We start from the raw sequence: 22,204 nt of genomic DNA, 5'->3' as shown, positions 1-22,204 counted from the left end.
GTGATTCTCATGCACGGTGAGCAAGCCCTTAAACTTTATAGCCTTTGATGCTATATGCCACACCATGCTATGAAGCAGAAAGGACTACCACACAGTGTGAAGCAGAAGGAAAAGATATGAGGAGCAAGACCAGTCTTCAGCTAAGAAACTTGTTAACCCACCCACCTCAGGTGTACAGAAGCCTCTGCGTGGCTGTATCAGCTGTCAGTTCCAGTGATTTTTTTTATGTGTACATGGAGAGCTGTTCCATCTTTCTCACCATCATTGATGCTGGTGCTGGTACCACTCATTTTGTTAGCTGTTACTTCCAGCTCTCTGCTAAGGGCAGTCAATAGATAAATAGCAATGGAAGCATCAGGTGTGCTATTGAAAGGACTAGACTAATTCTTGGTGCCTGTGGCAACCCTCAGAACTATAGCTACTACAAGCAAATAGGCTTCTGTGAAACAGAATGCCCAGGATACTTTGGTTGTTGTGCATTAACCTACCGTATTTTTCGCTCTATAAGACGCACCAGACCACAAGACGCACCTAGTTTTTGGAGGAGGAAAACAAGAAAAAAAATATTCTGAATCTCAGAAGCCAGAACAGCAAGAGGGATCACTATGCAATGAAAGCAGCAATCCCTCTTGCTGTTCTGGCTTCTGGGATAGCTGTGCAGCCTGCATTCGCTCCATAAGACGCACACACATTTCCCCTTACTTTTTAGGAGGGAGAAAGTGAGTCTTATAGAGCAAAAAATATGATATATAAAGTCAAATGCTGGTGTTTTGCACCACACACACTCAAATGTGATTATGGTTGCTTCCTGCAACGCTCTTAAAGTCAAAATTTGTATGTCCAAGGTTATTCCGTTGAAGTGACACTCTGTAAAAATTAGAATATCTGCTCAGAAATGATGACCTCTCTGCATCAAGGCTGGCGTGGGAGTGAAATTGTCTTTACCGGTTTTATGTGAAGAATGTGCTTTCCTGTGTATATTTGGAGAGGCTTGGATGATGTAAAAATAAAATACAAAATAACTCTGAGGCTAGGGAGTCAGTTTCCTTGCTGACACAAATAATGTGGCTGAGATCACAACATACTTTTAGTATCTTCTGGAACCTAAATAAAGATCAGCAAGCAGCAGAGGCAACAAAGTAAATTGATAAAGGATCGGTTTCATGAGAAAAGAGGCAACTTCCCCCCTTTTTATTTTAAATGTGAGATTCAGCAATTTAGGAAGGATTTTCAAAGTCAACCTAATGAAAGGTCAGTGATTCTACCTAGGAAGGGTGAATGAATTGCCGCACTTGGACAGAATAGAAGTGGGCAGTCCATGCTTGTTCCTTGAGCTGTTTTGCACCCCAGATTTACCATGTTTGTTTTCCAGGGTGATCTAAAGCCTTTCAGAGATATTAATACTCCCTTTTGTATTTGTTCTGTCATATTTTGCAAATGCCCATTAAACACATTTTTTCATTCAAGTCTCCCATTGTCCTTTTACAGGATAGTTCCCTATGGAATTTAAAATGCAGTATAATTCTCCTAAGGAAGCAGATGTCTTATTCGTGGTTATTAAAAAGACAGGCATATTAATCCTCAACGCTTAATTAAAGGATCTTGCAGTTGAACTGCAAGCATCATGGAAGAGATCATGCCTGGGCAGGCTTAAAATAATGTTTCCTCAGTATTGGTGCACATATTTGACATTTATCTCTGGCAGTTGGTTATATTTGGTCATGAACATGCTATCTTGCTTTTGTTATTTTATTGGAAACTGCTTTGGGATTACAGTGTGATGAAGGGTGGTTTATTTGCTAAATAGATAAAGTACAGTGGTACCTCAGGTTACAAACACCTCGGGTTACAAACACTTCAGGTTACAGTCTCTGCTAACCCAGAAGTAGTACCTCGGGTTAAGTACTTTACCTCAGGATGAGAACAGAAATCGCGTGGCGGTGGCGCAGCGGCAGCGGGAGGCCCCATTAGCTAAAGTGGTACCTCAGGTTAAGAACGGTTTCAGGTTAAGAATGGACCTCTGGAACAAATTAAGGCACTGTAAATTATTTCCTTTGCCTCTAGACAGTGCATGTTTATGTGCAAGCCTAGTGGCAATCAATCAATCAATCAATCAATCATCAATCGTTTATCCACCCTCCATTCCTATTTAACTTGTCATCTTAAAGGTGCTCATGCCTTTTTCATTCCCTGTATCTTATTCTCTATATAGTGTATTTACGTGCTGGCCTCTGGAGTTACCACATGGCTTAGGCTGCAATGTACTCACTTTATGAGCCATTTTGTCCCCTCTCCCCTCCTCTTGTCCAGTGACTGCATCTGTGAAGCAACAATACTCCGATAACATCCGCTGGATCCAGGAAGCCAGGAGGCACAATTTGGTATGTGGATCCTGCCAACTAAAAGAATGACTGTGTGCACTGCTCAGATTCAGTGTCATCATTTTAAAGGGCATAGTTTCCAAATGGAAGACTGAGCCCAATCAAAAACCTAAAACTGTTGTCTTGGTAAATGGTTGTCTCCGTGTTCTCAGTGTCAGAATCTCACCTGCACCTTCCTAAACCAATTTACATATAGGCAGGGGGCGGACAGAGTGGGGCTATAGTATGCAGGTTTGTGTATGCGACATTTGCCTTGGCCTCCAGGCCTCTGAAAAAAAATTAATCACCTTATGGATACAGAGGCGTCTCACACGCCTGCATTCATGAGCATCCCAGTTCACACTATCACATTTTCCTCATTTATTTGTGGCTTGAGTAGATCAGACAGCATGTGATAAAATGGCCATGCGGCTATGCTGCCTTCTGCATTTTGAATCACATTTGCCACATCATTGCAAAGCTGCCATCATTGGGCTGAGCAATGATGTGGCTTGCAAGGAGGAATAAACTACCGGTAATTCTCTCAGTTCTGCTCCATGAAACGTCTGAAATTATGACATTCCTTTTGGTTCCATTCCAGTTGAGTAATAATAGCACTCCCAGTTTTTGGAATAGAATGGATTTTGTGCATGTGTCCAAAATGAAGAAATACACAAACCTTTTCCTAAAAAAATAAATCAATCCATCTCTCTCTCTCTCTCTCTCTTAAAAAAAAGTAAAAACAAATTGGCCAGAATTGCACCTCTAATTCACTTAAGGGTGTGTGTGATTTCTGCCAAGTCCACCTCCATATGCAGCTGCTCCAAGCTGCATTCCCACACCATTCCCAAGAACCAACAACAACCCATGGGATCAAATCTTTGGGATCAGAGTGGGCTGTGAAAGGGGTGGGGGGAGAGCAGGAAAGTCCCATACAATGAACACAAATTCTGTTTCAAAGGCAAGTTAGGGTCCAAGCCATTGCTTGCATTTTTATTGTTGTTGTTTTTAATGTTTGCAATATCAGAATTTGTAGACAAGTACAATTGCTAATTTTTTTGGGGGGGGAGATTAAAATTGAGGTGCAGTTCATTTTTTAAAATTTGCAAATTTTTTTTACTACAAAGATGTAAGGTTTGAAAACAGTTTACAGGTTTTATTTCCAATTAAGCATACACACATTATGTTAAAGAAAAGATGCAGAAAAGAGAGGAATATCCTCTTGCTGGCTTGCCAAATTCTGGAAATGTGCCTCCCGAACAAGAACAGATTTCAATTTTTGCTCCATTAAACATATCTGACTCAGTGGAACCTCAAAATCTGGGTTGGAACTCTGCAAAGGTGGATTATCTAAGTAGCCCTGGTTCCAAGCTTGGCTGTATGCAGAATCCAGCCTAGTTCTATTCAGGTCACTAGTTCTCATTGAGGTGATAAACATGCCTGCAGGGCGGACCTTTCATGATGGATTGCTTTTTTATACGAAAATTCTCTGCTCTTAGAAAACTAAGCACCAGAGAAAGGTTGGAACCCTTGTCCCTGACACCTATTTTCCTTTGCAAAGAGAAGCATTAAAACATTTGAGGCGCCCCATCTGCAATCTGAAGTAGCCCAGCTCAGACACAGATTTATTACTTTAGCAAAAACTAGGCCATAGTTGCTGCACTAACTGGGTCATGTAAATTGGAAGGGGCTTTGGAAAATTTCCAAGCTAACAGGACTTTCAGGGAATATTTTCATTTCTGGCAGGCAGACCTTTTTTAAAAAAGTGCTTTCAGGCAGTCCAAGGCAGCCAATGTGTGATTTATTCTTATGATGAGCATTAGTCCTTCAGCACCAAAAGCCAAGCATGAATCCCAAAGCATGGGTAAACTGCCCACTGCTATTTTTGTCCAACATTAGAAATGTTTCAAATGACACCCTATCAGTACAAATGACCTAAACATGAAGAGCTTAAGTGCTAAAGCTTTAGGATTGGGATGAACCAGGCATTGCCAAACTCTGGGAGCCTGGGAGGCACATTTGCAAACCAGATAAACTGTTGCTGGGGCCACACATGCACCACAACTGTGCACCCAGAAACAATAAAAGGCTTCTTTAATAGACATCTGAAGACAGCCCTGTACTGTATAAAGGTAAAGGCACCCCTGCCCGTACGGGCCAGTCTTGACAGACTCTGGGGTTGTGCGCCCATCTCACTTAAGAGGCCAGGGGCCAGCGCTGTCCGGAGACACTTCCGGGTCACGTGGCCAGCGTGACATCGCTGCTCTGGCGAGCCAGAGCCGCACACGGAAACGCCGTTTACCTTCCCGCTGGTAAGCGGTCCCTATTTATCTACTTGCACCCGGAGGTGCTTTCGAACTGCTAGGTTGGCAGGCGCTGGGACCGAGCAGCGGGAGCGCACCCCGCCGCAGGGATTCGAACCGCGACCTTTCGATCGGCAAGTCCTAGGCGCTGAGGCTTTAACCCACAGCGCCACCTGCGTCCCTCCTGTACTGTATAGGGAAGCTTTTAATGTGTGATGTTTTGCTGTGGTTTTATAATTTGATGGAAGCTACCCAGAGTGGCTAGGGCAACCCAGTCAGTTTATTATTATTATTATTATTATTATTATTATTATTATTATTATTATTTCAAGCCTAATGGCATCATCATAACATAATCATTGAAGATGTGTATTGTGAGGAAAAGAAATGTCACTGGCTCACATCTGGAGCATTGGGGATATTTCTGTTATTTCTATTTTCTAGGTTGTGGGTTCCCAAGCCAGAATTTTGTACTCAGATCAGAAGGGTCGTGTTGCTATTGCACTGGCTATTAACCGAAGCATCGCTGAAGGAAAAATTAAGGTACATTCTCTTTGCATATATCACTTTGGTGTGACCTGCTTCTTTTCCTCTAGCATACAAGATTAACCTGTGATGGAAAAAGCCACATGGTTCCGCTATCTAGTAAATACATGTTGAACACCACCCACATTGGCAGGATAAGGTAAAACATTGGGACAAGGATATTTCCTTTAAAAATGCAAACCACCTGAAGCAAATGAATATGCAGCAGAATAACAAAGAATATCGGGTTGAAATTGTGGGATGTGAAACACAGAGCAGTCAAATACAACATTCCGAGAGTAGACATAAAAGGGGGTGTCTGGACCAACCAGTCGGAACTTGCTGTTTCCTCCTGGGCTGGGACAGACTTCCTCTACATGTGACCAGAGGTGGGCATGACCTCACCTATGCAGGTAACAAAATACCTCAGCGGAGGCAGCCATATCTCTCTCTGACTCCATTCCTCAAAGAAGCAACATCTGATTAGTCTGAGATGCTCTCTTGGCTTCCAAGAGAGGACAAAAGAACTATCTTCTTATGGGATAGATTCCAGGTGTATATATTTTGTAACCTAAATTTGCCTTCTGGGATCCATTTGTGAACAGAATGTGAGTAAACTATTTTATATAATTTTATACAAGACTTGTGTTGTGTCTAATCTTTTTATGAGGGGATAAGGGGGAATTACCAAGAAACTTATTTTAGAGGCTTAAACAAGCCTGGCAAAGACATTATCTGCTGTACGAGTTTTAAAAGGGGAATGTTACTCTGTTAAATTGTAGAACTTGTTAACACAAGTTGGGAAGGATATACGGTAATTTAACAATATATATCCTCTCCTGCCTCCCTGAACATTCCCACAGAAATGAAGTTGGCTCTAACACTAACCACATGGTATGATAAGGTTTTGTATAAAATGTGGGGTTTTAAAAAATTATTTCTGAACCCAACTCCTTTTTTAAAACCTGTTAGGAATGACCAGTGGTTTTCACAGATATTCCTTCCTATTTATTTCAGTACAACGATTCATGGCAGAGAAATGTGGCAAAAGTATCTTTTCTGTCCTGGGGGCATACAATAGGAAATAACTGTGCATATCAGCGTCCAGTATTGGACCCCAGGATCTTTCTTGGGATCTCCAGAACAACCCATTAATATAAGATACTTTTATCAATCAAGAATGACTATAAATGAAAAACGTAGGTCAAACCCTCATGCCGATCTATCATCTCTCTCTCTCTCTCTCTCTCTCTCTCTCTCTCTCTCTCTCTCCCTCCCTCCCTCTGCATGATCTAATATCATGGTTTCCCTCTTTATAAGTGCACTACAAACAGACCACATAATTTGCTAGCAGCCTAAAACAGGGCCATGCTCCATATCTTTCCACTTCAATAAGTTTAAGCTTTTTATCAAACACAAGCACTCACTGCTAAAGTCTTTCCCTGAGAAGATGTCAGCTGGTACCTCCATCTGGACTGGTCTCCATGCTAAAATAATTTACAGCAGGGATTGAGGATGAAGATAATCCTTTAATCTTGCCAGAAGATCAGAAACAAAAATTTGTTCTCCTCACCAGGTCTGTCATTTCTGACCCATCCCATTAGAGACCCATGCCAGATGGCAATAGCGAATTCGGGGAGTGATTTAGGTTTGAAACCCTATGCCAACTTAACTAGGAGCAAGCCCCATTGAACTCAATGGGCCTTATCTTGGAGCAAGTATTTTTGGAATCTAAAAGGGTGGATTTTGTGATAACTCCTTCCCTGGTCTTTCTTCTGCCATGTTACCTGGAGCTATGCCATAGTTTGGTTTAGCGTACATTTGTCAACCGAGGCTCTTCCTTTTAAATAGGAAGAGTGATCTGTTCCCACCCACCCACTCACCCTAGTTCTGACTGCTCTCTCCTCAGCTTTTATTTTATATTGCAGGCACCAGTTGTCCTTAGTCGAGATCACCATGATGTAAGTGGGACAGACAGTCCTTACAGAGAAACGTCGAACATCTATGATGGATCAGCATTTTGTGCAGGTCAGCTGAATAGGTGCATAGTCTCTTTTGAGCGATCAGAATTGATTAAGATGTGAAAAATAATTTCACTGAATAGCATGGAGAGTTTTAGTCTGGTAGGTAGGTTGCCCGCAATTCAGTGATGTCAAAATAGGGGGTGAGGGAGATGCTGAATCATCCTTGGCTTGGAAGGTTAACTAGGTTATGGTAGTCTGAACTTCCATAGGGAATATCCTACTTTTTCAGAGGCAGTAAGTAGACAGAGATGGCATAAGCACACACAGGGCGAGGTTTTTAAAAAAAGGAGTTGTAAAAATAGCACATCCTTTGCAGCTAGAGTACAGAACTTGAGTGCACAACTTAAACACATAGACCAGGATACTGTAAACATTATATTCTAACTATTTATAATGTAAATGGCCATTACCCCATCAATACACAGGGAGCTAATTCAAAGAAGGACAACGCGCCCGTCCCTGAATAAAAGAGAGAATTTCAGAATCTACAGCTATTCTCGCCCCTGAATGACAAGCTGAACCCGCTGGTATTCCCATCTCTACCCAGCTAACCAAGATCCCAGCATCTGATAGGCGGAGCTACTAGAAATTAAACAAAATGTCAGGTGTCAGTTCAATGAATAAATTTGTGGCAGTTCAAAACATAAAAATGCAGATATCCTGCCTAGTGGAGGGAAGGGGAAGAAAGGCTGATGATTAAATCACTGTGGAAATTCTCCTCCCTCCCAAGATTCTGCACATTTAATGGTTGGCATCTGTCTGTCTTGGGAGACCACGGAGGAGTGCACTTTCAGGGGTGAAGCCAAACCATTGGAGGATTACAGTGCTTGCTGTGGCTGTAGAGACCGATACTGGAGAGATATGTTTTGTTGCAGCTGAGGCAGATGAAAGCATCCAAATGCACCATGGTGTTTCCTTTCTCTGCACTCCTCCCAGCAGTCATTTCTCCTCTGGTTACTGCTATGGGTACACACCTTGACTGCCTATCTCCAAGCACTGTGGTCGTCTGCAATGGGTTCCCACATGGCAGGGCTGATGTTGCCAGCATGCATGTAATGTTTGCAGACATCTGTGTAATGCCTTCAGTTGCCCCGGATGACCTGTTTATTGCACACTCTTCCTGATTTGTTTGCACAAAGTTTGTGAGGAGCTTAGATGACACCAGCTGTTTGTTGAACATTCAGTCTTATTTGTGGGGATGTTGTATTATCTCACCTTTTTCAGTGCATTTCCCCATCAGTTCCCTTATTGGGAATGTTTGTGCAAGACCACAAAATCAACCTTAATTGTGCAGCCTGTATTTGCTAGTGTGTGGTTGAATCTCGCCCTCCACCCCCCAAAAACAACATTCTGGAAACGCCCTTAGATATTTTCCAGGATGAGGAATTTGCTTGTAAATAATAACATTCCATTTTTATATGGTTGAATTTCAGATAAGCTGAAGTTACTTAAGAAGTGTTTATCAGTTTTATAAGTACACATAACATGAGAAAATGCATTTATATTTTTTATTTAAAGGATTGTATTTTTATTTAAAGGCAGCCTTTCAGGGCAAAAGCCCCCCCCCCCCCAAGGCAATTTACAGCCACTGTAAACATACTTACTTGAAGCCAGTTAAATTAAACGAGAAACATCCAGCCTGCCCCAAACTGAATAACTCAGAGACATGCTAAAATGCATCAGCAATGCCTACAATCTATCACAAAGTGAAGTCCATTCTCAAGGAAAGGCCTTCAGAGACGTGATCTTTCCAAGGATTTCAACAGGCTCTGGAGAAGACTGTGATCTGTTATGCCTGGGTTGGGGAGTCTGTTACCTCCTAGATGTTGCTAGACTTCAGCTCTCATAATCCCTGACCATTAGTCATGCTGGCTGGCGCTGCCTGCCTGATCACCTGTCTGAGGGAAGGACAGGTCATGAGCTAGCATAGTGATGCTCATAAGGAGGAGAATCAGAAGAAGCAGACACTCCTTGGGCTGCCTGCCCTGGTCAGGCCTATTCCCCATACAGTGGTACCTCAGGTTACATATGCTTCAGGTTAAGAACAGTTTTGGGTTAAGTACAGACCTCCGGAACAAATTAAGTACGTAACCAGAGGTACCACTGTAGTTCAGGTGACTCACTAAGGATGTCTTGAGTTCCGGAATTAGCACTGGCTGTGCTTTAAATTGCTATGGCATCTGGCAGCAATCTCAAGTTTGCCACACAGATCTGCTACCATCGCATTTGCTTTAGCCCTCTGGCAACAATGTTAGGGCAATGTGATATCTGGAATGGAAACAGTCAATGAAATGAAGAAAGAAAGGAAAGCTTTGGGTTCACAGCTGCAAGTCTATTATGCGCTTTCCCCCACATTAACCTTAGAATCCCCATGCTTTCTCACTCCACAGATATGGCTGTTCAGAATTTTGTGGGAGACTCATTCAGAGGAGCCACCTGGGTTGCCTTGCACAACGGTGGTGGCGTTGGCTGGTAAGGAGAATTTGTCTTCAAAAGGAAGGGAGACGTCGTTTCCTGAGTAAAGGAAGTGCCATGCGGCTGCAGCAAAAAACAGCAATGGTTGCAGGGCAACAGGATTGAGCTGCTGAAGGGCATGCCTTCATGGGAGTCTCTATTGCTTCTGTTTCGAACTTTATAAATGAGAAAGGGTAGTGTGGCATGTTAGCATGCTTAGTGTGGCATAAGCTTTCATTGATGACAGTCTGATGTGGACTCATGAAAACTTATGCCGTGACAAATTAAAGTGCCACACTTTGTTGTTTTTGCTGAAGCAGCATAACATAGTTACTCCTCTGGAAAGACTTTAAAACAGCGAAGGGGAACCTGTGGCCCTCCAGATGTTGTGGGGTTCCAACTCCCTTAACCAGCAATAGCCAGTAGTCAGGGATAGTGGGGGATGGAAGTCCAGGAACATGCAGAGGACCACAGGCTCTCCATCTGTGCTTTAGAAACACATCAAGGTGCCCCACACAATCTCTATGCAAGTTAATGAAAACTGAGGAACAGTTGTGCTTTTATATATCTCCAGTGGGATTCATTCGGCACAGCCCATTATTGTGGGCTGCCTTTGAATGAATTCACGGTATTAGCTGCCTTCAGAGTGCAAAACCAGGATAAGAATGGTTTAAGTAGACTCTGCTGGAGTTTGAGGTTTCTTTTTATTGACTAATATTGCAAGATTCTCTTCTAATTCATTCCCAGATCTTTAAAAAAGTCCCAGATGTTAAGACAGTAACCACTGCATTCAGTGGAAAACTGACTACTATTATGGTAGTTTCGAGGTTTTCTCTCTCTCTTTCTCTCTCTCTCTTTCTTTCTAAATAGAACTTACTTCCAACACCATATTAACTTGCCTAGTTCTTCAGGGTGCCAGTGGATGAGATGCATTTTGATTCCCCGCAAGCTGCATTTAAACCTGTGACCTTTGGACCCCAATATAACATGTCCATATGCTAAAATGCAGCAAGGGATCGCTGATACAAAACAGGTCAGGTGCCAGCCTGTTTTTTTCTCCGCTCTCACTCCAATTAGTTTTAGCTTTGTTTCTTTCTTTTTTAAGGAGCAAATTAAACCTTTTTTTCTGTGCTCACTGAACCTGGAAGATTTCTTAGAGCATGATATCCTCCCCAAGCTCTTAGTTAGGCACAGCAGTCCCTGCTCCCCTCCTTTGCCTCAACCTCGCAGCGCTTGTCCACTGAGGTTTTCACCTATTCTGCTATCCTGGTTCCTGTCGTGCTGGCAGACATAAATGATCACAGGAACCACATGGTCTATATTCAGCTAGTACAGCTAGCTTCCTGGAATGGTAATGGGTTGTTGTGGAAGTTGTAGTTCAACATCTGAAGTGACATAGATTCCCCCATCCCTGCTCCATACCATTGGCGGAACATATGCCCGCCCTGCCCAGAACGGGCGCGCTCCTGAAGGGGGCAAGGCGCACTCCCAAAGGGGGCAGAGCGCGGAGGGTGCCCTCCCACTCGCCACAGTTCAGGGTAGGAGAGGGGCAGGGCAGCTGCTGCTCACTCTCCTGCTCTCTGCATCCAGGTCAGACATGACCCAGCAACAGAGCTGCTGCGGTCGGGTGTGCCTTGCCACAGCTGAGAACTGCTCTCTGCCACTGGGCGCAAGGTGTGCGGCGTACCAGCCTGCCATTTTGTCATCCCCCCTCGGTCATGACACCCAGGGCGGACCGCACCCACCGCACCCGCCTTCCTACGCCTCTGGTCCAGACTACACTGAGTTAGATGGACCAATTGCCTTATTCAGAATCAGGGACCTTTCTGTGGGTTGTATCCAATGAAATTGGCCTCTTAGCACAAGGACTTCCACCTGTAGAATGAGACTCTTGTGTTTCTCCTAACATGTAATTCTGCCCCAGTCAAAAGATAACAGGGTCTGATTTCAATGAGGTAAATATGCAATTTAAGCTCATACTTTCCATTGGCTACTTTGCACTAAATAGGAAAGGTAAAAAAGCACTAGTGGTAATACTTCACCCTCCAGGGTGGCTGTCTGCATTGCCCATTAGAAGGAATCCAGGTGATCTGAAGATTGAGGCTGGTGGGGACTGCAGACTGCTCAGAAAGTTCATTTTTTAAAAGGGGTTACTACCAGTTCCAGTTCACCCCCTCCAAAATGGAGCTAATTCCATTACACATGTGGTCCTCACATTTTTTTCAGCCTTCAAATTTTTTACAAGCCGCTCTGCTGATGTTTTACATATAAGTAATAAGACTAAGAAAACATTCACACACAGTACAATGTGAAGAATTGCTTTATTTGTTTCCCCCCAAAATTATGATCTTTAAGCTGAAAAAAAATCACTTTTCAGATACGTAAAAATGGAAAATGCAGTGCCCACAATCAGATGCAGAGCTATGTGTGATGGAAACCCATATAAACTAAAATAAAATCACGTTCAACTCACCTGGGAATTACGGGAACTATTTTCAGGTTTGAGTCAGAGAATTTTGAATTAATTCACTGAATTAATCTGATTAGTTCATGCCCAGCACTGGGATTGGCTGCATTGGATCCATACATCTGGTCCTTGAAAACTCCATCATTCAGACATGCTTTTTTTCAATCTTTCATCAGTTCATGATAAAATGTGTGTGCTGTCTTATGTCTGTGAGGCTGAGCATTCCATTGTCAATACTGCTGGCTAGAGAACTGACAGATCTGAACTGCAGTGTTTTTACCAATGGATAAACACATGGATTTATCAGCCACTTCTAATATGCATGTTTTAGTTTCCTTTCCACAAATTTTTATTCATCCTTCAGAGACTGAAGTGATATTTTTGTTTATAGGCTGATAATCATGCTGCCTAAACAGAGCTGAACATTAATTACTTACTCACATGAATCGGAATCCTTTTCCTATTAGCTGGAGCATATAGGGAGTTACATTAGGGTTGGCCATTGTTAAGGCAGCTCAGTTCTGAAAGCCCATTTATTAGCAGGAGGCCAAAGTGACTTGTAGCAACAAAGAGACAGAGGCAATTTACCAAATGAAGTACACAGTCAACAGTGTGATGTCTTGATTGCAAGAGGGGCCTGGAGTTCTTTGATCACCTTGGATGGAGACATCTGGAAATTATAGGAGGTAGCTTAGGTCAAAATGCCACATCTTTCTTTAATTATTTGAATATATGACCCAGTACTAATGAGGGCAAAGCGCTCTCCAATAAAAGTGAGAAGACTTGTTGGAAAATTCAGCTTAACAAACATGACTTGTTGTAAGTTTAATTTATGAGCATTTTTAGGCATGTGGAGTGGGGCAAACCTGGACCTCACTGTCTTAGCTATTGAACTGCATGGCAGAATTCTAGATTTGACTCCCGTATGAGAAACTTAGAAAGTGATTTTGACCAGGCATCACACAAAGATCGGTGGAGGAACTACAGCACTTGGGAAAGTATTTCAAATTGGTGCTTAATCTCAGCATTGCCTGAACATCTAACTATTTTTTACTCATATCATGCTGGCCTCTGTGGCAATACTGATTTGGTCCCTGAATACATTCCCCCGGCAACATTAGTTGAATCTCAGTTCACTGTGTGGCTATTTTAATCCATTTTAAGGTCTTCCAGCCATGTTAGCCTACTGCAACAAAAATAGGGGAAACTCTTGTAGAACCTTAAACACCAACAAAAGACAAGCAAACACTTTTGTGGATTGCATCTGATGGTGGAAGCTCATGCCATAATGAATCTCTTAGTCTTTAAAATGCAACAAGACTCCTTCTTTGTTTGCCTTTACACATAACCTTGTCATCCATTCTGTCAATTTCAGTGTATATCCAGCATTTTAAGGTATATCCAGTTTTCCTCTGGAGTAGAATTTCACCTCCCTCTCGTCCCAACCCAAACCTGCTCCAGAGAGTTGGGGGACTCCAGAGCAGTGGTGGGGTGTGTGTGCACAGGATACAAGCAGGGGAGGAGAGGGAGAGAATCTTTTGTTGGCTGAGTGGAAGTCAATCTGCTCCTTAGATATTTTGTTAGATACAAACCTATATATTTTAGAATGCTTACACAACTTAGGCTTCAGCCTTGGTCAAATTCTGACTTGTTGCCATAGCTGGAGAAAAATTTAGAATGTTTGGAAATGGGTTTAACTGCCATGGCTTCTTTCAACACAGAATTGTAGAACTATGCCTCCCTTCTAAGTTCCCTTTTTTAAAAAGGAGGCATACCTTTAAATAAATATAGCAGTTAAATAGAGTTGAAACTAGTTCATTGTGGTTGTAGTCTAAAACTTTCTTTAATGAACAGTGGGCTTGCATTTTACAGAGCTTTCCAGCTAACTGTTTTCTGTGTTTGACTCACACGTGGGCATCTAAGAAAAGTAGCACAGTCTTTAATTACTTTTTTTCCAGCTGCAGCCTCTACATATGAAGGCACCCTTAAAGTATCAGCTTCTGCTCTGTTTAATCTGTTATCATCTCGGCTTTAAAAACATTTGAAGGCCTTCAGCCACATTTACAGCATGTGTTACAGGTTATAGAGTCCACTGAGTTCTGCTTTGTCCCCGTTATCCACGATAACTAAAATAGGAACATCCAGATATGGTGTGGTATACATTTAAGTACCAGGTAGACGTTGAGTACCAGCTACCTGGGGCAAAGAACAGGCAGTGACCATCCCTTTCACGCCTTACTTGTGAACTTCAGGAGCATCTGGATACAGAATGCAGTGGTACCTTGGTTTATGAACTTAATCTGTTCCGGAAGTCCGTTCCGTTCTTAAACCAAAGCCATTCTTAAACAGAGGTGCGCTTTCCCTAATGAGGCCTCCTGCCGCCGGTGCCCTTTGACCGTTTCGCTTCCCTTTGTAGACCGAGGTAAAGTTCGCTAACCAGAACAGTACTTCCGGTTTTGCGGAGTTCCTATACCAAATAGTTCGTAAACAGGGCTGTTCTTAAACTGAGTTACCACTGTACCGGACTAGATTGACACTTGCAAAGGGCAAATGTCATGCTCTTACGACTTGTCAACAAGGTAACATGAAAACAAATCCCCCAATAACAAAGCCTGGAGGAACTGGGAAAAAACCAACCTATTAATTAAATAATTAATGAAAGAATACTTTCTCATAATTCCATTAGGACCCTATTCCAAGGTCTTCATTCATATTCCAAAGTGGTCATTGCCACCACAGCAACTGAATTCCACACTGCAGTGTAATCAACTTCAATAGCCATCGCCTGGCCTTTGAGAAACCCAGTAACTTTAGCCACTTAATCATCAGACATGCAGGCATTTTCATTATTTGTTTAAACAAGTACTTGTTTGGACTATCTTGTACTCAGGAGAATCACAGCAAGCTCAACCCTTGGCACTGGCACTTTAATAAGAATTGATCTTGCTGGCTGGGCATAGTGTGGGAAAAGGCAAAAATCCTCATCCTGCACCAGGATTCTCAGAGTCCATTACTTGAACTGGCCATTTGCCATCAGTTAAATGTGCCCAATTACAGCACTGTTTTAGGTCTAATATGTATCTTTCATTCCTCCCAAATGTGTGTCTGATTGTAGTGGCTGGCATGTGATTTATTCAACTCCAAAAAAGTGATTAAAAAAATAAATAAATTCATTTTAAAGGGGAGAAGTGATAAACGGAGGATTTGGCCTTGTCCTGGATGGCTCAGCAGATGCTGAAGAACGTGCGAAGATGATGCTAAGCTGGGATGTTTCCAATGGAGTAAGCCAATATGCTTGATCTGCTTATTCTGAAATATTGCTTGGGTGTTTGTTTGTTTTTAAATGTATTGAAAAATACAGAATTTCGTAAATGTCTTAGTAAGTTCACGTGAAATCACAAAGCGTCATTTCCTCGGCTAGCTATTTTCTAATGAAATGTAGCACTTGCAGCTTTAGTAAGGTCTACAGGAGTTTGTCCTGTACAACGTTCTAAAAAACAGCCATAGTCCTGTGCAGTGAGGAATATGGCTCCAGTTTAGCTCCAGTAGCTGAAGGCTTTTTTTCTTGTGGAGGCAGGTCAGTGTTACTGGGTCTTGGATTCTGGGTCTTTAATTTTGCAGGAGGGATTTGAGCAACTGAAAACCATCCTGCTTTAGTGGACATAGTCAATTTATCATGCAGGACTCAAAAGGGATTTGCTCTGCATGTAACTCCCTTTATCACTGCTGAAAGAGATGTAGGTATGTCGTATAGGAAGTTAATCTTTAGGCTTGAGCCACTGAGGAACACTCTTAATAAGCCTTGTTTATCAGAGGCAGATGATAAAAACAGCAGCCTGTAAACAAAGCTTGAACTTATGCGATAACTGTGGGATTCCTCCAGGCGCTTTCCTCAAATTTGAACACTTCAAATCTGATTTTCAAACCCTCAAAGCACAGTGTTTTCCTAGCCTCTTTAAATGTGGGAAAGGCTTTATCACTGTACTCAGTCAGTTTTTAGGAGTGCTTAGCTCCGTGTAACACCTCCCCATATAACGAGCAGCGATTGCTCAAGAAATGCCTGTATCTAAAATGGAACATATTACAGATCACCTTAGTATTTCCATTACATCAGAGGGAACCTTGTGAAACTCCCTGTTGATACTGTGACTGCCTGTGGTTAGTGCTGGCCAATAATCTTGCAACTGGAACTAAAACATACCAGGTTTACTTTAAAGGGGGGCAGGGACAGCCAAGGCAGGCATAGGCAAACTTGGCCCTCCAGATGTTTGTGGCCTACAACTCCCATGATCCCTAGCTAACAGGACCAGTGGTCAGGGATGATGGGAATAGTAGTCCCAAAACATCTGGAGGGCCAAGTTTGCCTATGCCTGGCCAAGGGGGTGAAGGAGCTAGATACTGTACTGAGAAATCAAATTTGTTAAAAATGAGAACCATTTGATTAGAAGTGTTCTCCTACGATTGACATAGCTGAGAGACAAATGACTCTTTTCTTAATTTATACCCATTTTCTTTTGTTCCTATGGACAGGTTGCTAGACGCTGTTGGTCCGGCAACAACAATGCATATGAAACCATCTGCCAAGCCATGCAGAAAGACAAGAAGCTGAAGGTGACTCTTCCACATAAGGTGGCAGATGACAATATCCTGGAACAAGCCTTGAGTTGTTAACCTTATGCTAAATTTTTTATTCTGCCTTTTTTAAGTAACAACAACAGGCTTTGAACAATGCTCTTCTGGTCTTCAACAAGCCTTAGTTAAGTTGGCATAATAAACATGCCTTTGAGTTTGTTTTCCAGGACAGTGGACCCTTTTGATTTTCATTTTTTGGAAACTCCAACCTATGGTACTTAACATTCAACAGTAATGGACATCTTTCCATCACATCACAGTGAATGCTTCCCAACCAAAGAATCTATCCAGCATGAGTTGTATTGTCAACATCTATGGTTGTTTGTCAGTCTAGAAATCCAAGCACAAGAATTAAGGACACACGTGTTCCATTTCTAATGCTCTTTTAAGCAACCCATTTTTCAGGTCAAAATCCAGCACTATTATGAGAATATTTATGCCTGTGTGTCAGCACTTCAGCTGCTCAGGAGGTTCTGACATGGGCCCCCAATGGAAATCCATTTATTTGTTGATTTGGATACCCGATTCCTTAGCTAATTTATATACACAACAAGGGTGAAGCATTCACTTAATTGTTTGCCTGGATGCTTTGCCTTCCAAGCACTATGGATGGATGGATCAGAGTTGTCCCACAACCCATTCTTCACTCATCTCCCCTGAATTCTACTGTTTGTCCACCCCCTTTCTTATATCCCTGTCTATCAGGGATGTGAGAACTCACCATCACCACATTGCATTCCTTGTCATCCTGTCTCATAGCATCATTCATCTCCTCTGCAACATCATCTCCAGCCATAAAAAAGGAAAGAACACGCCACCATTTTGCACCACAGTTTGCAAATGGCCTACAGAAGAGTTGGTGCCTTTTGGCCCTGCATAAGCACAGCTGTGATGGGGTTGTAGCTGCTGGCTGCAATGGAGGCAGGAATGGGCCTCGGCTGCTGGTGGTCGAGATCTTTTCAGGCTGACAGAGCTGCAGTGATGAATCACACTCGGTGCTGATATATCCAATGTGAAAATTGCTCACAGTTGTATCTCTTAGGTCACAAAAGCTACTTCTCCGTTCAGAACATTCCTGACTAGATGCCAGATCACACACACACACACACAGTGATATATTATCTTCATGTGCTTTTGATTTTGGAATTTGCCAATAAATTTAAAAGCTCCCGGTTCTATTGGAGCTTACCCACACCCAGTTTGCATGCAGACAATGCCAAATATTTCAACATCTCACTTAAAAGCTTTTGGCCATAGATTGTAAAGCCAGATATTTAGCTTCAGTGACATCAGAGAAGGGAGGGCTCCCTCCTTGTTAGTTGTTTATTATTATTATTATTATTATTATTATTATTATTATTATTATTTTAGTCGAACCCCAAGATCTAGTAACCAGAGCCTGGTACAACTGACAAACAGTCAGAATTAAAGAACAGCATGCCTCTGAGCACATTCTGAGCCTAGGAATCTGTTTTCAGTACAAGAACTGATCAGTCCTTTCACAAAAAGGTCAGAACCCGATTAGCTTTCTTCGTTTCCGCAACCTAGGTGAGGAAAGACACTTCTCTGTTGCTATTTCAATGTGCTAATAATGAGATGTAAATAATCATCTCCCCCCAAGAGTATTGTAATTATTAATCGTTAATCTGGAATAGTTAACCATCAACAAAAACAGTTTAACTAAATAGTTCAAACTGCTTTTTATAAAGTAGTAAATACATGAAAAGTGGCTGAACCATGGGTTTAATTAGTGTACGCAGTATAGATGCTGGGTAAATTGGGGGTCTCAATTTCTGCCATACTTGCTGATGGAATCACCTTGGTTAAAATTATGTAGAAAACACACTCTGTTTGCACCTAAAGTAATTGCTTCCAATAAATGATTCTGTGAACAGGAACTGCCCCATTTGATTTCCCCTCTTGTGCAGGGGGGTAGAAGAGGCTGAGCTAGATGGCTTTTGGTTCCTTCACAACTGTGGTTCATTGCAAGGTTTACTTCTTTCCATGGTTTGGTGCCAATGAATCGTATCTCACTGAATAGCCCAAGCGAGCTCTACAATAGAGACTTAAGGACACCCTGTTCCCAATAATGGGTTGTTGCTTTTTAATAAGACGCTTATAAAGATTTTATATAAATATAAAGACAATATGTTGACAGGACAGAATAGAATAAACATGTTTGTGGCCAATATTCTTCATATGAATTTGGATATACTAAAACTGCATCAACAAAGCAAACTGTGTAAATAACTTTTCTGGGTACAGATATATTCATTATAAAGGCAGATAAATTAATGAGCAGAAATGGGGTTGTGTACATATGTTGATACTGCAAATCGTTTGTTTACAAACTAAAATAACAAACCAAGATCATATGGTGGCATGGTTACAACATCCGAATCAGGCCTTTAAGTCTCTTAATTTAACAAATTACAGCACTGAATACAATGACAGATGATCCATTGTGACAAGGCCAGATTAATTTTTGAGCTTACCATGTTATAATATGCAGGTCCATCATGAAGCATATGGAATTCCAACAGAAAATGCTCAGCATCACTTAGCTTTTTCTCATGGCGGTTTTGCTTAGCAGTTGCTTGGATTAGCAAAGTTGTGGCTAGGAATATGCAAATGCGTCAGTTATGGTTTCTCATTTTTCAAGTCTTAATTTCAGTTCTCCACATTCCCATATCAGTTTGCAGATTTTCTTTTAAGAGTCTTCATGAATATTTATTCAGCATAATAGTGCAAATTTGCAAGCAATTTTCACCAATGAATATTTGGGTACTATGTTCACTAATATATCTGAGGTCCTTCTTTGTGTGCCCTCTCCATGGGAGGTGCAGAGGCTGGCAACACACAGTGGTGGCTCCCTGCATGTGGAATGCTTCCCCCAGGGAGGCATGTGTAGTTCCACCTTCATCTGTTTTTAGGTGCTAAAGGCTTATCTTTACCTGGGCTTTTGGCCCTTAATTTGAAAGGTGGCACTTTTTTAGTGGAGTGGGATCTGTAAGACCTGCCTTTTGTCTATATAGCTGTGTTTTTAGATTTTTATTGGATGCTTTTAGCTGGCTTCCAGGTTGCTTTGGGACACTTTTTGAAAAAAGTGACTAACAAATTATAGACAGATGGATTTTTTGCACCCTATACCTAGTATATGCGGGATGCAGGTGGCGCTGTGGGTTAAAGCCTCAGCGCCTAGGACTTGCCGATCGAAAGGTCGGCGGTTCGAATCCCTGCGGCGGGGTGCGTTCCCGCTGCTCGGTCCCAGCGCCTGCCAACCTAGCAGTTCGAAAGCACCCCCGGGTGCAAGTAGATAAATAGGGACCGCTTACCAGCGGGAAGGTAAACGGCGTTTCCGTGTGCGGCTCTGGCTCGCCAGAGCAGTGATGTCACGCTGGCCACGTGACCCGGAAGTGTCTCCGGACAGCGCTGGCCCCTGGCCTCTTAAGTGAGATGGGCACACAACCCCAGAGTCTGTCAAGACTGGCCCCTACGGGCAGGGGTACCTTTACCTTTACCTTTATACCTAGTATATGAATTTTTGTACTCATTAATTCATTGCAGAATTCAGAGAAGTTTGAATCTTGAAGGATGGCTGAGTGTTTGGTTCACACACCATTTCAGGAAGTGCCAATTTAGCAGAGAAACCTTTAAATGTGAACTGAATTGAATTTCTCTCCACTGCAGGGGAAAGGGAGTTGACTGTGCCACACTCATATTGTAGCAGGTGTATAAAATACCCTAGCAATACAGAAAGGGGGCAGTTTCAGAAAGCTTTAGAAATAATGCAGTTGGCTAAGCATGAGAAGATCGTCCATTTCATAATAACAAAGATGTGTTGTGATGATTTTTTAAAAAAAGTTCAAAAAATCACAATGGGTGTGTCAAAAGTTAGGACCAACATGCAATTTTTTCCCAAGGTGGTATAGCACCACCTGCTGCTTAAATGATATTGTAGCAATTATAGTTGTGGATATTTTTGGTGCAGTATTTTTGATTTTTGGAGAGTAGTAATTTGGAGAGAGAGGAAGGAGGCTTTTAAAGAGTGTTCCCCACTTACACGATTTTCGCTGTGTGTTGGGTGCCTGAACCCGTGCAAAGTCGGGAGTCATCTGTACATGGTGGGAATACATCACATTTCTTTACAACTTATGTATTGTATTGTTATGAGTTGTTGGGGATAGGCTATATGCTTCAGCCCTCTTCTAATTCCTGGATACAGATGGATTCAATTCATTGAATAGCCAGGCTAGCTTCCTGGTGAGCTAAAGACCCTCTACGTGTGGGCCATTAAGGTAACAAAGTAAGTAGCTCTGTGCCAGAAAACAAATGGGTAAGCCCCCCTCCCTCAGCTCGCTGGTAGTTCACAAGGTCAAGGCCAGAGTGGAGAGTTATGTGAGCTATAAGCTGGTAGGCTGGGGGACAGAGTTATGCCTTATTTCTGCTTGAATCCAAGGCTGTGGCTATGGAAGATGCAAGAGTCTCTTGGAGTGTTAATGCTGTGAACCTCTCCATACCAGGCTCAGGTTGTATATATGTGTAAATAAACCATATATGCTAAAGACATCACAATCTTGGCAAGCCCTCACTGCAAGGAAACCTGAACCCCTGGGTAAGTGCCTTGAACCCCTGGGATTTTGCACTGCTTGGAGATTGCGGTGGCTGGTAACAGTATCTTTAGTTGCCTTTTGCACTGTTTTTTAAACCTGCTTTTGTTGCTTTCACTGGTATGATTTAAATCACCTTAAGGTGTATGTGAAAGGCAATTCCCAAATGAACTAATAAATGAATGTAAACAAGAAGGATCCAATCTAGATGTAAGCCTCTTTCAACAGAGGAGGTGGAAACCGTATTATTTCCGACACTTAGGTTCGTCCTGCACATGAAAAGCACATTCTCACGTGTTCTACCTGCACATTGCCGTACAGTACTTTGCAGGATCCCTTCCTATGCATGATGGCCACCAACGTGGAGGGTTTTAAAAGAGGATTAGGCAACTTCATGGAGGAGAGGGGCTATCAATAGCTACCAGCCACGACGGTTATAGCTCTGCCTCCATAGTCGAAAGCAGCAATAGTTGCTGGAAACCACAGGAAAGGGAAGACGGCTCTTGCGCGTCAACCCTGCTTGCAGGTTTCCCACGGGCGTCCGGTTGGCCACTGTGGGAACAGGGTGTTAAGACGGGATGGGCCACTGGCCTGATCCAAGACGACAGCTCTTATTTTTGCATACCCTTTCCTCCGACCTCTCTCCAATTTCCCAACTCCGCTCCGCGAGGCGCACCTTCCTGCGCTATTGCACTCTCCACATATCAATCTGGTGTCCGGGTTTTCCACCCAGCCGCGTTAGCTCCGGATCCCCTCTCTGCGCTGTTGTCTCTCTCCTTGAGCGATCCGCATTCCGGGTTTCTCCGCCCGCCCCTCCGGCCCCGCCCCG

The 22,204-nt window shown here is 42.6% G+C and overlaps 1 protein-coding gene and 1 long non-coding RNA gene across 2 annotated transcripts in view; one reads left to right on the top strand and one right to left on the bottom strand.

Moving 5' to 3' along the window:
* Window positions 1-16,931, top strand: part of UROC1 (urocanate hydratase 1) — a 47,116-nt gene extending 30,185 nt beyond the window's left edge. Inside the window, exons 15-20 of the mRNA XM_081902025.1 lie at window positions 2,311-2,381; window positions 5,108-5,206; window positions 7,117-7,216; window positions 9,603-9,684; window positions 15,315-15,414; window positions 16,664-16,931. Coding sequence (XP_081758151.1) covers window positions 2,311-2,381; window positions 5,108-5,206; window positions 7,117-7,216; window positions 9,603-9,684; window positions 15,315-15,414; window positions 16,664-16,804 — 593 coding nt within the window. The 3' untranslated portion in view covers window positions 16,805-16,931. The remainder of the gene's footprint in view (window positions 1-2,310; window positions 2,382-5,107; window positions 5,207-7,116; window positions 7,217-9,602; window positions 9,685-15,314; window positions 15,415-16,663) is intronic.
* Window positions 16,932-19,619: 2,688 nt separating this feature from the next.
* LOC309365359 lies at window positions 19,620-21,847 on the bottom strand. The gene is made up of 3 exons (XR_014166050.1): window positions 21,737-21,847; window positions 20,295-21,664; window positions 19,620-19,915 (listed from the first exon to the last, which is right to left on the bottom strand). It is a non-coding gene; the product is annotated as an uncharacterized lncRNA (long non-coding RNA).
* Window positions 21,848-22,204: the final 357 nt, after the last annotated feature.

Source organism: Podarcis melisellensis (assembly GCF_964234715.1).
Source record: "Podarcis melisellensis genome assembly, chromosome: 2".
Taxonomy (NCBI): domain Eukaryota; kingdom Metazoa; phylum Chordata; class Lepidosauria; order Squamata; family Lacertidae; genus Podarcis; species Podarcis melisellensis.
The sequence above is the reverse complement of the archived record's forward strand: the minus strand, read 5'-3'. Positions and strand labels throughout refer to the sequence as shown.